The 14,848-nt window shown below is 40.0% G+C and overlaps 1 protein-coding gene across 6 annotated transcripts in view; it reads left to right on the top strand.

Annotated features, from left to right (window-relative positions):
- mpp2b (MAGUK p55 scaffold protein 2b) overlaps window positions 1–14,848 on the top strand; it is a 553,630-nt gene that overhangs the window by 379,857 nt on the left and 158,925 nt on the right. For 4 of the 6 annotated variants that reach the window (XM_073071622.1, XM_073071623.1, XM_073071621.1 and 1 more), the window contains exon 1: window positions 5,656–5,962. The exons of the other annotated variants lie outside the window; for them this stretch is intronic. In XM_073071622.1, coding sequence (XP_072927723.1) covers window positions 5,875–5,962 — 88 coding nt within the window. In that variant the 5' untranslated portion in view covers window positions 5,656–5,874. Of the gene's footprint in view, window positions 1–5,655; window positions 5,963–14,848 lie in introns of those variants that run through there. 6 annotated transcript variants of the gene reach the window in all.

Genomic DNA, 14,848 nt, shown 5'->3' with positions numbered 1-14,848 from the left:
GGTATCCAGATAAGGATTATGCATCACTCAAGCTGTGGATTAAAGATTTTGACATCTGACTTGCAAATTAGAATGCTATTTCAATTCATTATTCTTTTGTGACCAATATATGGTGGAGCATAATTTACAGCATTTGAAAGCAAAAGCTTGCAATAGCACAGTGCCTGATATCATGCCTGTTGGAAGTATCTCAAAATGCTTCATGTACAGTGGCTAATTCTGAAGCTGTTGCTTGCTATGCTATGAAGGCAGTGGACTCTGTGGTTTTGGAATATCGGCAGTAAATACTATGCAGGTCAGGCTATATCTGTGAAAATGGAGAGAACATCAACATACCATTGATAACTTTTCTTCAGATTGTCATTGTCTGTTTTTTATACTATCAATTAGGGGAAGTCCTGATGAAGGGTCTCAGCCCGAAACGTCAACTGTTTACTCTCTTCCATAGATGTTGCCTGGCCTGCTGAGTTCCTCCAGCATTTTGTGTGTGTTAGTGAGGGGAAGAATATTGTCTGAATCCTGAAAGCCCCCTTGGTTCAACAAATGCTTTAATGACCACTTAAGCCAGAAAAATTGTCATCTGAAGTACAGCATCGTCCACACTGTAGCACTTCCTCAGAATGACACTGAGTCTCTGCTGTAATCAAGACCTGGAAAGGAGCTTTGGACCGAGCACGAAAGCTTCAAGTTTGCAACCTCCTACTATTTGGCTCATGGCACAACATCCAAATGTGATTGTGACATGAGTTGAAATTAAAATGAGTACATAGACTTTGACATATAGAATAATACTTAGAGTGCACTGTCAGTTTGAATTTCCACTCATGTTTTCCTGGACTTTAATGACACTGATGTGATGACATAATTTTCTCAACTGGAAGGAACATAACTCTGCTGATGATGCCTAAATACTTTTAGATTCTTTTGTTAATTACATTCCTGAGAAACATATACAAACCATATTCTGATCTTAGCTTCAAATAATTTAATGATCATAGTATGGTCTCCTGTACAGATTGGGTGACAGCTTTACAGAACACCTCTGTTCACTTTACAAAGATGACCCTGAGCTCCCAAGGCTGTCACTTTAATTATCTCTGACGTCCTTACCTTTGGCCTCCAACACCTTTCCAATGAATTTTAACATAATCCAAGAAATAGAACCTCATCTTCCATTAGAGTATATTGAACCCTTGGGCTCAATGTCGAATTCAATAGTTTCAGATAACTAGATGTTATAGTCTGCATCACAGTTGGCTTGTTAAAATTGTAGGTAATCAACCTGTAACCCAGATTAATCCAGTTTATCTCTCTTGGGGCACCACGGTAGCATAGTGGTCAGTGTGATGCTATTACAATTCGGGCTGTCGGAGTTCAGAGTTCAATTCCGATGCTGTCTGTAAGAAGTTTGTACGTCCTTCCCGTGAGCATATGGGTTTCCTCTGGGTGCTCCAGTTTCCTCCCACAGCCCAAAGATGTCCCTGTCAGTAGGTTAATTGGTTGTTGTAACTTGTCCTGTGATTAGGCTAGGATTAAATCGGGCTTGCTGGGTGCTGTGGATGTTAGGCCTGAAGGGCCTGTTCTGCTGTTCTAACTAAATAAATAAAAATACAGATGCTACCTGACTGGCATTCTCTTTTATTTTAAGATTTTCATCAATTATTACATTCTGATATCAATGCTTCAACATTGTTTTTATCTTCACTCTATTCTGTCCTCATTCATCTCTTCCAGAGAGCCAAAAATCCTTCATCCCTCTGTCTCAGATGGCACCAGCAAGTCTGACTTCCCATTCTGTCAAGATTCTTGCTTTTTACTTTCCCTCCCCTCTCTTCTAAGCAACATACAATATGCTTACTTGCTCTGTTTTCCAATTCTTATCAGCTCAAACTGCCTAAGCTGCTGAGTATTTCTAGAATTTTCTGTTTTTATTTCAAATAATGCATCTGGCTGTGTTGATCGCAATTCAGATTGATAGTGGGTTCAGTTACCTTTGAGGTAAAAATTTTGTTTCAGAGAAAATTGTAAAATAATAAGCTTCCATTTTGATTGAACATTTGTAATAATAAAGATTCCAGGGCTGGGGAGGAATGCCATCAGTTACTAGAACAGGTGAGCAGATGCTTCCACAGTGAATACTGAGCAAGCAGCATGACAGAACACACACCCTTGCTACACTGCTGACTAATTACTTGCCAAGATAGCATCTTGCTGCTTGGCCTTTACATGTCTATGACATAATGTGTCGAAAACTTGGCTGGAAATAATTGCCTGAGGCTTTGCAAAGACATTTTTATTTTTTAAATATCAAAGTTGACATGCAAAATCTAAATTAGAATCTAAACTGCAAAAATAAACTGTGAACTTGCCTGTGGATTATCAGTATTGTCCTTAGGAAGTTGGGGATAAAGTGGTGGGGGGGGGGGGGGGTTGTGATCCAGCAGAAACATTTTAACATTTTGCAAAAGCTGTTTTGAATAAGGAATTATGTTAATGAAGAATGCAAATAAGATCAGTAAAATTGAAAACTACTGAACATTCTCTGCAAAGTCAGAAAGCATCTATGAAAGTAAAAACAGAGCTAATGTTTCAGGTTGATAAATTTTTGGTGATTGACTAGAAATACTCATTTTGTTTCATTTCATTTATTTATTTACTGAGATACAGTGCGGAACAGGCCCTTCGAGCTGCACTGCCCTTCAACCCTCAATTTAATCCTAGCCCAATCACAGGACAATTTACAATGACCTACCAACCGGTACATCTTTAGGCTGTGGGTGGAAACCAGAGACCCCAGAGGAAACCCATACCGTCACGGGGAGAACGTACACACTCCTTACAGGCAGCAGCGGGAATTGAACCAGGGCTGCTGGTACTGTAAAGCATATGTGTCAAACTCAAGGCCCGCGGGCCAAATCCGGCCCGTGGTGGAATTATCTTTGGCCTGCGAGATAATATCTAATTACTATTAAAGCTGGCCCCAGTAATCGAAGCGCCTAAGGCGTATGATATGGCTAATGCTGAGTTTATTCAGGTACCAGGTTTTCAGGGTTTTTAGTGTTTATTCGGCAGTCTTGCTCGGCAGTCTTCTTCATAAGAAACGGAATTTGTAAAGTGAAACACTTTGTAGTTATAGCAGAGACTGAGACATGTGAGAGCAGGCTGAAAAAACGGAGGCAACGAAAGCTGCGTTCGCACGCGTCCGACTGATCCGGCCCGCATGAAGCTGCATTTTGCTCAATCCGGCCCGTGACCTAAAATGAGTTTGACACCTCTGCGTGTAAAGTGTTGTGCTGACCACTATCTACCAACACATCTTCCACATATGCTACCTGACTTGCTAGGTGTTTCCGGAGCTTTCTGAGTCTATTGTAGACTTTGAGCAATAGTTTGTATCATATTCTATCTCTGCAATGAAAGACGCCTAGAATGAGCTAATCCCATCTCTGATCAGTGCCATTTTCCACAAAATCTGTTGTTACACAATGGCAGGAAACTACAGGAGGCTAATAATGAACATCTGGTTGTGACTGGACTTTGATGCAATGGCAAGAATCTTAGTTGATGACCTGACTTTCCCCATTAACCTTCTGCTAGAGATAATGTGTGAAGATTTTGTTATTTTGGTAATTGTGTAAGTAGTTTTTAAATAATACCTTGCCCCATTACATTTCTAATTTGTTAAAGTAACATTGTTATTTAATCTGTGGATGGTTATCACAGAACTGGACAATTGAAGTTAATACTTCACCCATTTTGTAACAGTTGAAGTGAATGTAAAATACTTTTTCTCTGTATGTCTTCAAAATAATGAGACACTATGCAATCAGGGTTAGCACTGGACTGTGTACTGAACATTAGTGATCTCTCAGTAAACATCACAAGAACATTTTCTGGTCATTAACACATTTCTAGTAGTAAGAGTTTGCCTAGTGCAAACTGCTTGCTCCTTTCCAAACCTACAGCCATGACTGCAGTGCAACAGTGCTTCACTGGCTGGAAAACATTTTGGACTGAACCTGAGATTGCAGAAGGTGCCATAAAAATGGTCCTTCCTAGTTAGCAAGTAAATCAGACAGACATGTTCATGTATATTGCTATTAAGGGGGTGTGCTGGAGGAAACTAGTGGGCAGCGTGGTAGCGTAACGGTTAGCAATATGGTTTACAGTGCCAGCTGTTCAATTCCTGCCACTGTCTGTGAGGTGTTTGTATGTTCTCCCCGTGACCACATGGGTTTCCTCCAGGTGCTCCAGTTTCCTCCCACAGTCCAAAGATGTATAGTTAGGGTTAGTAAATTGTGGGCATGCTATGTTGGCGCCAGACGAGTGGCAACCCTTGCGCAATCCCCACTAAGTTGATTTGATGCAGTTCACTGTGTGTTTTGATTTACGAGGGGTAATTGATAAGTTTGTGGCCTAAGGTAGAAGGAGTCAATTTTAGAAAACCTGGCACATTTATTTTTCAACATAGTCCCCTCCTACATTTACACACTTAGTCCAGCGGTCGTGGAGCATACGGATCTTGGACCTCCAGAAAGTGTCCACAGATGGGTGATTGATAAGTTCATGGCCCAAGGTAGAAGGAGATGAGTTATACAGCTCTCGTTACATGCACATGCAGGTCAACTCTGTGTGATTATGCAGAAAGTTTGAAGTTAATAGCTCATCAGTTAATAACACATCAAGGGGTGATTGATAAGTTCATGGCCTAAGGTAGAAGGAGATGAGTTGTATAACTCATCTCCTTCTACCTTGGGCCATGAACTTATCAATCACCCATCTGTGGACACTTTCTGGAGGTCCAAGATCCGTATGCTCCACGACCGCTGGACTAAGTGTGTAAATGTAGGAGGGGACTATGTTGAAAAATAAATGTGCCAGGTTTTCTAAAATTGACTCCTTCTACCTTAGGCCACAAACTTATCAATTACCCCTCGTGCATGTGACAAGTAAAGCTAATCTTTAAATCCTTATCTTTATTTGACTCAACAACCATCTGCCGGAGGAACTCAGCGGGTCAAGCAGCATCTGTGGGGGAGAAGGAACTGTCAACATTTTAAAATCAATGTCAACAATTCCTTTACCTCCACAGATGCTGCTCAGCTTACTGAATTCCTCCAGCAGATTGTTTGTTGCTCCAGATTCCAATGTCATTTGGTATCTCGAATGGAGGTTTTGTGCAGTTTCATGGAAGTGGGATATTAGTTGGACGAAATAAAAGCTAGCCTTTACAGGGCAAATTATTATGGTTGCCCAAGCCCTCCTGAGTGGCTAACTGTTGCCGGGTGTTCATGAATCAGTAATTATGCTGCCATGATGTGAGAAGCAGAGTAGGTTATCTTCCATTTGAAAACTGCATGATAATATTATGGCCTGGGAAAAAATCGTTGGCAGGGAAAATGGATAGGAATTAAAATGTCACCAATTGACATGGAGGTTTGGTGTTCTAAGAGCTATTTAAACTGTAAATGTATAATGGATATTTTCAGTGCTGGAGAGGTGGGCATCTGGTATAACTAACGTACAATAGCGGTTGAAGTAGCTGATATCAATTACATCAGCTGACAGTGACCCCTCCCATTGAGGATTCTGGCCAATTCGAATTGTGTATGTGTGTGTGCGTGTGTGGATAAAGCAGGGTTTGGAGTACTTAGCTGGACAGAAGCCACTGAGAGAGACTGTAGGCATATTAAACTGTTTGCTCAGTCAAACATAAAACCTGTCAGATTCTCTTCTCGTTGAAAAACTCTGTAACAGCCAGCTGGCATATAGCTTGCTTGACCTCCAGAAGTAGAAAGAGGGCCATGAGAGTCTGTTCCTTTACCACAGAGAGCAGAGGCAGAAGGATAATTCAGAGCTTAGGTAAAGCCCAGCATGGCTAATGGTCAGCCCCATACTCCCTCCTCACAAGTGGTTTCTTCAGCATCTTTTGAAGGGACGGAGTCAAGTCAAAGCAAAGGCGGTAAGATTTCTGTGAAAAATGAGTCTCTTGGATCATAAATATCATCACAATACTTGCTGTAATGAGGATTTAGTTGTTGTTTTCAAGTACATTGTTTTAGCTAAGCTGGTGTATTGTTAACAGTGCACAGCACTCGTATTTGTTGAACTGCATATTAGAAAGAATTATATTGTCATAAAAGCATTGTTCCAACTCTGTATGCTTTGCTAGATTCTCTTAAATTATTCTAGCTTATTTGTTTTCTTTGTACTTTGCCTTAGCTCCTTATGAAATTATAAAACATCACAGAACAGGAACAATGAGGAATACTTGAAAAATTGTTATTTCAAGCCAATTTTGACTCAGCTGCAGAAACTGATGCCATGTGTCAAATGTGGGTGCAGAGTAAGAGTGGCAGAAACTTGTCATGTCACTACCAGCCAGAGTACGGAGTGTGAGGTATTTTACCTTGCAGTGATGTTGTCACCTCGTGGAGCTTTAAACGAGTGAAACCTTTGCCGGGTTTACACAAACACCCCGAGTAAGCAGAAACAGTTTTGCATTTCAGTTAGCTGCTCTGCTCTCTCAACATTAATTAAAGATGGGTACTTCCCAGCACTTTCTGAGGAGCGTTGGCCCAAAATAAAACAATATATTCTCCCTCCCTCGTAAGGTGGTGCTTATGCATGGTGTACTTGTAACCTGGCAATAGAAATCAGTGCAGACACAAACATACTCACTGTGCTGGTGTCAAGTTTTAACCAGGTGCGAAGCTATTTTGAATAAACTGCCAAACAAAGAGTAAACAATAAAGTATGTCCACGTTGAAATTTTTTTTTGAATTTTTATGCTTAGATTTTTTGTTACTCAAAGACCGTGTTAAACGAACTCTGCCTAAAATGACTGTCCTCAACAAAAAAAGCCCTTAAAATGAAAATGTGTCCTGAAAATTGCATTTGAAAAAATAAACAAGAGTTGGAATAGCTGAGCCGGAGTTAGATAACTTGCTCTAGCTTTCCATCAGTTTGTCCTAGGAGTGATCTTAACTTGTTTTATATTGCTAAACTTCTATTATCTAGTGAATAAAGCATCAATAGTCTCAGAAAATCTTGAGGGCATGTCTTTGGAATCAGTTTTCAGTTTCCTCAGTCCGGCTGAGTAAGGGTCCAGACAGGCACACGTTCAGTTATTGATTCTGTGATGCTATACTTATATTGGACATGGGCTTTGGGAGTTAGCAGTACAAATTAAGTTAGGCAACAAATGAGCTGTAAAGGAAGGCAAATTTAATGTTGGCATTCATTTTGAGGGGACTAAAATATAAAAACAAGGATGCAATGCTGAGGCTTGTTAAGGCAACAGTCAGACCATATTTGGAGTATTGTGATCAATTTTGCGATTCATATCTAAGAAAGGATTTGCTGTTGTTGAAGAGGCTCTGGATGAGGCTCACAAGAATGATCCCAGGAACAAAAGGGTTAATGTATGAGAAACATTTGATAGCTCTGGGCCTGTACTCACTCGAGTTTAGAAGAATGGTGGGCAGGGGGATATCATACAGGAGAGGATGTTTCCTATAGTGGGAGAATCTAGGACCAGAGGGCGCAGCCTCAGAATAGAAGGCTGAATAGAACAGAGAAGGGATTTCTTTAGTCAGAGGGTGGTGAATCTGTGGAATTCAGTGCCACAATCAGCTGTGGAGGCCAAGTCATTGAGTATATTTGAAATGGAGGTTGATAGGTTCTTGATTAGTCAGGGTGTCAAAGGTTATGGAGAGAAGGCAGGAGAATGAGGTTGAGAGAGAAAATAAATCAGCCTTGATTTAATAGAGGAGGAGACTCAACAGAATGGCCTAATTTTGCTCTTGTGTCATATGGTCTTATTGTGAAATAATGATAGGAATCAAGACTGGATTGTTAACAGGAGAGATGGAACCAAAAGCCATTATAGTGTAAATATATTAGGTTACTAAACTTAATTGCAAGAAAACTGATCAAATATTTGAAGGGGAAGTCTATATGGATAACCATTTCATGCTAAAAACATGATATTCATGTGCCTGTGTGTCTGCAATTAAGAATACAGTATATCACTCCTATTTCTCTCTTCCCCTGCCTTTCTTACTCACCATCTGTATCCAGAGATACCAGCCACATGATAGACGCACTGCCACCTGGCTGGTCGGAGGACACACCACATGCCAATCAACATTTGGTCCCTCACAACTAATCAATGCACACCTAAATTATTGGTCACCTTAATTGTATTATCTTGCCCAGCCCCATGCTATAAAAGCTGAGACATGTCCCTAGCTCACTGTCTCTTACAGACCACCACATTAGAGGTAAGTGCATTGATTTATGTTTGGGAAGGTCTATCGTTTGTCCTGGTAAGGGAGCCGCAACTATCCAAGGTCAAGGGGATAGCTGTCGTAGTGCTTTTCCCTTGTTCTTTGTTTGTGTAACCGTACCCTGTCCCCACACTGCTTCCTGTGTATTGTAGTTGCTTGTGTTGACCCGACTTCCCCTTGCAAATAAATTCCTTATTATTAAAACTGTGTGTGTCCAGGCCTCTACTGTTGAGACTCAAAGAACCAGTTATTTTCCATCACAACACCATCACCTTCCAACATTCCCCCCCCCCACCCAGTTCAGTCTCACTTTTTATCATTTATTTCATTGTCTATTGTGTAAGACTCAACACCAAAAGGTTGGCACAATGGCCCAGCCAGTAAAACTGCTCCCTCACAGTCCATTGACCCAGGTTCAATCCTGATGTCAGATGCTGTCTTCTTGGAGTTTACCTATGACCACCTGGATTCCCCAGGAGGTGTCTGGTTTCCTCCAACGTTACAAGGCTGTGCAGATTGGTAAGTTAATTAGCCACTGTAAATTGCCCCTAGTGTGCAAGTAAGTGGTAGGATCTGGAGGGAGGAGATGGCATTGGTAGTTGGTTTATTATTGTCACGTGTACCAACGTGAAAAGCTTTGTCTTGCTTACAGATCATTTCATCACATCAGTACATTGAGGTTGTAGAAGGGAAAAAAATTAACAGAGTATAGTGTTAAATTTTCAGAGGAAGTGCAACGCAGGCAGACAATAAGGTGAATGGCCATAACAATTGTTAAGGTCAAAAGTCCATCTTACTGCACAAGAGATTCAGTAGTCTTATAACAGTGGGATAGAAGCTGTGCTTGAACTTAATGGAATATGCTTTCAGACTTTTGTATCATCTGTACCGGACAACAATTTTTTTCTTAAGTGTTGCTTCCTCAGAATTTCTTTTGTTTACCATAGACCACTTGAAGCTGAACAGAAATATAATTTCAGACTACTTGTATCGCATAGGAATTGGGAGAAACAAAAAATTAACTTTTATTGAATATATTGAGTTTAATTGCATAGCAGTGCTGCAGCTTTGCAATAGTTCAACAAAGCTAAAACTGTTTTGTTGATGAATTTTGCTTCTCGCTTAAGTATCCAACAATAATCAACCAGCATTGATGGATTCCAGATGCTCTGATACCGGTTCAGCATGACGGCAATGTCCTGGTGAAGCCTTTCACCACGCTCCTCACTGATAGCGCCAGGATTTGCAGGGAAGATGACTAAATGGGAATGCTGAAAATTAATCTTTAGTGACATGTTGCACTTAATTGTTTTGTACACTTGAAGCATGTTGTCAACCAGCTGCACATAGTTTGGTGCTCTGTAGTTGCCAAGAAAATTTTCAACAATGTCCTTGAATACCTTCCATGTGATTTTCTCCAGTCCCACTAGAAATTCTTCGAATTGCCTGTCATTGGTGACCTGTTTGATTTGTGGACCAACAAAAACACCTTCCTTAATCTTGGCATCAGTTATTCTGACTTGAATTATGAATTGAAATAACCATATACTGTAGGTGATTTTAAAAAATGTGGTGCATGATGGGGAGATTTCATATCGATTTTCATAATCAGCAGCTCAAAGTCCATGAGGCACACCCAAAAGTCTTCAGGAAGCAAAATCTTTTTTTTAATCCAGTGTAGTGGTGAAGAAGAGAGAAGATCGGGGGTAGGAGGGATCTTTGATTATGTTGGTTGCTTTCCCAAGGTAGTGAGAAGAATACACTGGTGTTATTGCAGGATTATTGTGGATGATTGATAGTCAGTAAGGACTGAAAGGTCTGTTTCCCTACGGAATAACTATATAAAAACAGTTCCACAGTATATCAAAATGGAAAATGTTGGAAGTGCTCAGCAGGTTGAGCAGCATTCATGGGGAGGAAAACAGAAATAATGTTTTGGATCCTTCATCAGAACTAGAAATGTGAGAAGACAAATGAGTTTTATGTTGCAGAGAGGGGGAGGAGTGGTGAGAACATAATTCCTACCTTGACATTTCTTATCTTGAAGACCAGCAGCTGAAGATGGAAAGGAAAGCAAAACGGATAGGCACAGATATGGAAAGTGGTTTTTATTTTTATTTGAAGATGCAGCATAGTACCAGGCTCTTGCGGCCCAGCGAGCCGCAATTACACCTATATAACCAATTAATCTACTAACCTGCACATCCTTGGAATGTGGGAGCATTCGAAGAAAATCCACATGATCATGGGGAGAACTTTCAAACTCTTTACAGACCACGGTAAAACTAAACCTGTGACTCTGGCACTGTAGTAGCATTACGCCTACGGACACCCTACCGCGTTTCCACCCAGTTTTAGATAGGTTCATCTAAAATTGTTAAGTTCAGCATTAAGTTCCATGACTGTGATATTCCCAGATGGAAAATGAGCTGCTGTTTTTCAAGCTGGCAGTAGGCATTGTTGGAGCAGCGTGGGAGGTGGAAGGAAGAGAGATTGGAATGGGAGTGGACAGAGAATTAGTAATGGGATACTGAAGCTGTTGTTCAACTTGTACACCTAGTAAAATACACTAAATTGGAAGAAATTCCAGTGAATTGCAGCTTCACCAGGAAACAGTGCTTGATCGGGGGCAATAGAAGAGACGAGATGAAAGGTCTGGTGTCACATCTCCTTCGGTTGTGAGGAGGGGAGTGGATACTGCAGATGGATAGGTGAACCAGATAGTTAGAGGATTTGGTCCTTTCAGAGTGCTGAAAAGAGAAGAGGACTGGGAATGCTTTGCCTTGTGGTGGAATCCCATTAGGATTGGCAGACAGTCGCTGCTTGACCTGCTGTGTATTTTCCGCACTTTATATTTCCATGCCAGATTTCCAGCCCCTCAAGTACTTGGCTTGATACTTTCGTCTATAGCATGAAAATCACTTCATAACAATCAAAGGAAAACTTCACAAAAAAGTGCCACATCAGTGTTAGAGATAGAAACTAGAGAAATAGTTATCCTTTAATGATGAATATACAGTATGTTTAAACCTAGTACAGATTTCTATTTCCATGTAAATTAAACCTGAATTTCTGATTGAATATTTGGGGGAGAATTAGAATATATTAGTAAATTTGTTACGCTCCACTGAATAGAATCTCTGAGAACCTTAGAAATGATGGAGTATGTGTTAAATGAGGAAGCTGATATACTTCCTCTGTTTATGGCAACTGCAAATCATATGTTTCTTGCAATTGTCTTGGTAATTAAAAAGCATGTGAGTCATCAAAGCAATCACTGCTCACCTTTAACACAGTAAATGTTTGCAGCTAGTGTATTTAATCCAGAAACGATGCTGATTAGTCGATGGAAATTTATCAGAATTGATTGAAACCTTGGTCCAAGAGGTGGCAAGTAGAGTTGTTAACATCAATTGTATCTTTTTGATTTCTAAACATCACATTCTCCCCTCTTATTTTTGACTCTTAAATGCAATAAATCAGAAGAGCTCATTTATTTTCAATGCAAATGATCCATTTAATTGTAATGCAGCGTGCCAATACAATTGCACTGCATGGTTATGTAGCCGAGCTGTGATGATAGTGTTAACGTATTTAGTAGAACCAGTATTGTACAACCCACGCTATTCCAAACAGTTGATATAAATCACCTGAACACTTTGGCTAGCATGTGTCCAAATTTTCACCATCTTCCACAAGCAGCCACAGCTTCCATGAACAGACCAAGAGCCATAAAATTACTTCCAAGGTGCATAAACTGACACAGACTTTCTGAATAAAATATTTAAATGTTTCTCTATAATTTAGTTTTTAATTAAGTTGATATTTATTGACTCTGGAGATTTTATATCAGAAAAAGAACAGCAAATGGTTAACTCCCTTATGTATTCATTCAGCATGACATGCCAATGAATTAATGCATTGAACTGTAACATGGTAGAACTAGGAACTGTGCCCACACAGTTGCAATTCCAAGTGCAGTGCACGGTTTTCTATGGTGCCAGTAGTGATGTTTGTAGAAGCTTCAGAGGAATTTGTTGTTTTCAGGGAAACAATGCTCCCTTTAGCCTAGTGTTAGACAATTATTCAGTAAAAAATGGTCAAATACCTACAGGTTTGGGAGACTGAGAATAATATTCTATCAAATATTTAATGCCAAAAAATTGTCTGCTACATCATGTCACTTCTTCAGTCTTTGGACTAATCATTGTCTTTGTGCCTTTTTATTTAATAGTGGAAAGATGGTAGGGAGGCTATAATCAGCCAAGATTATTCTTGCTACAGTAGGCTGGATTGGTGGGCTGAATAAGTAATTAATATTCATGAATTTTAAAAGTATGGTGTACTTGCAGTGTTCCACCCCTTCCAATTCCATCACTCCCTCAACCCTTCACTATGAGAAAGCACCAGGAGATAATTAGTGATCACAGATGGAAATTTCAAGTGCCAGAGGTAAGTTTGAAAAATTAGACAACAAGTTGTGACAATCTGATTAGAAGTGTCTCAAACTTGGTATCACAGGCTAAAATGCAAAGTATTTCAACACTCACTGACGGGGCAAGGGCACAGGATGAAAGATGACTGTATCTCCAACGTTATACTACATGGAGAGGTGACCCAACATCTACTGATGTTCTCCATATAAATGGGGGTTTAGTCTTGTGGGAAAGTAATGCTATTAAATAACACTACTTCCTCCCCACCATTGAGCACATCTACATGGAGCACTGGTGCTGGAAAGCAGCATCCATCATCAAGGACCCCACCACCCAGGACATGCTCTCTTCTTGCTGCTGCCATCAGGAAGAAGATACCAGAAGCTCAGGACTTGCACCACCAGGTTCAGGAACAGTTATTACCCCCAATCATCAGGCTCTTGAACTAAAGGGGATAACTTAACTCAACTTCATTTGCCCAATCAGTGAACTGTTCCCACAACCTATAGACTCACTTTCAAGAACTCTTCATCTTGTGTTCTCAATATTCCTTGTTTATTTACTTATTATTATTGTTATTATTATCATTATTATTATTATTTCTTCTTTAGTATTTGCACAGTTTGTTGTGGCCTTTTATTGATTCTACAGTGTTTCTTGAATTTGCTGAGTATGCCTGTAAGAAGACAAATGTCAGGGTTGTATATGGTAACATACATGTACTTTGATAATAAATTTACTTTGAACTTCCATGATTTGCACGTTTGATTGAGCAAATTGCAAGTGTATTGAAAAGACATGCAAAATAGTGATAATTTTATGTAAGAGAAAGGTTTAGATCAGCAGTCTATATTCAAAGTATATTTTTCTTTGGTTAGGGCTTGTCCTAACTCTAATGTGTGGAGTATGAAATACATTAAACTGCCAAGAAAGAAGGCTTAACGACTTGCATGCTGTTATTTGTGTAAAATTCTTATCATTTCATGAAATGAACATGTCCACAACAACACTCCTCTATGAGGCTAAAATGCAAAGCATTTCAAGAGCAAAGGAGGCTTCACTGGCCAGGGCACGGGTACAGGATGAAAGATGGCTGCATCTCCAAGGTTACACTACATGGAGAGGTGACTCAAGCTAAGAGATCAGTACAGTGCCCAGGACACAATTTTTAGTGTTTTATACACGGTAAATGTATGCAAAAAACAAACAGGAATTGACCACTCTGCCCCTGATTTCCTGGTGTCCATGTCCTTTTATTACTTCAATGTACAAAAATCCACCCACCCCTGTCCTTGAGTCCACTTGAATAGAGAATTCTGAAGATTCACCTCCCACTAATAAGAAATTTCTTCTCAGCTCAGTGATCCCTTTTAAACTTCCTAAGACACATCTCTTTCCTCTGAACTCTGGAGACTGTAGGTCTTGTCTGAGATCAGCTTCCCATCACTGGAATCAATTTGCTGAACTTGTGGTCCACTCTTGTCTGTTGGAAATACAGTATATCCTTCCTTCAGTAGGAAAACCAGGGCAGCATACAGTATCACAGTTGTGCTTTCACCTGTGCTCTCTTTCAATGAAAGTGAAATCTGATTTAAAAACAGAAAATGGTGCCGGTCAGGCAGTATCTGTGGAAAGCGAAACAAAATTAATGTATCAAGACAAAGCCCCATCTTCAAAACTGGGAAAGGGAAAAAGCAAGTAGTCTGTATCAGAATGGGTCAAGTCATCCGATGTGATATTGCCCCAGTTTTTCTCTCAGTACACCTAACCACTTGTATTCCTTTGTCTGTGTTCTTCCTCTCTAACAATCCTCATTTTACAGATTTTTATGAATGAAACACTGGCTCACTCTCCCAGGGCAACTCTAACCTCATCTCAGCTTACCAAAAATGTCTCCTTTCTCCTATCCATCTCTCCTCCACCCACCTTGCATTATTTTTTTTTCTCATTCCCTATTCTAATGACTTGAAACATTAACTTCGTTTTCTTTCTTCAGATGCTACTTGGCCTGTTGAGAGTTTCCAGAACCACACATAATTGCAGCAAGTTGTCTTTATAATATAATTGCAGTAACACATCATTACTTTGATGCTCAGTCAAAGCAAGGCCAACATATCATTT

Source organism: Hemitrygon akajei, chromosome 18 (assembly GCF_048418815.1).
Source record: "Hemitrygon akajei chromosome 18, sHemAka1.3, whole genome shotgun sequence".
Lineage (NCBI taxonomy): Eukaryota > Metazoa > Chordata > Chondrichthyes > Myliobatiformes > Dasyatidae > Hemitrygon > Hemitrygon akajei.
Note: the sequence above shows the minus strand (reverse complement) of the source record. Positions and strands in the feature narration are given on the sequence as shown.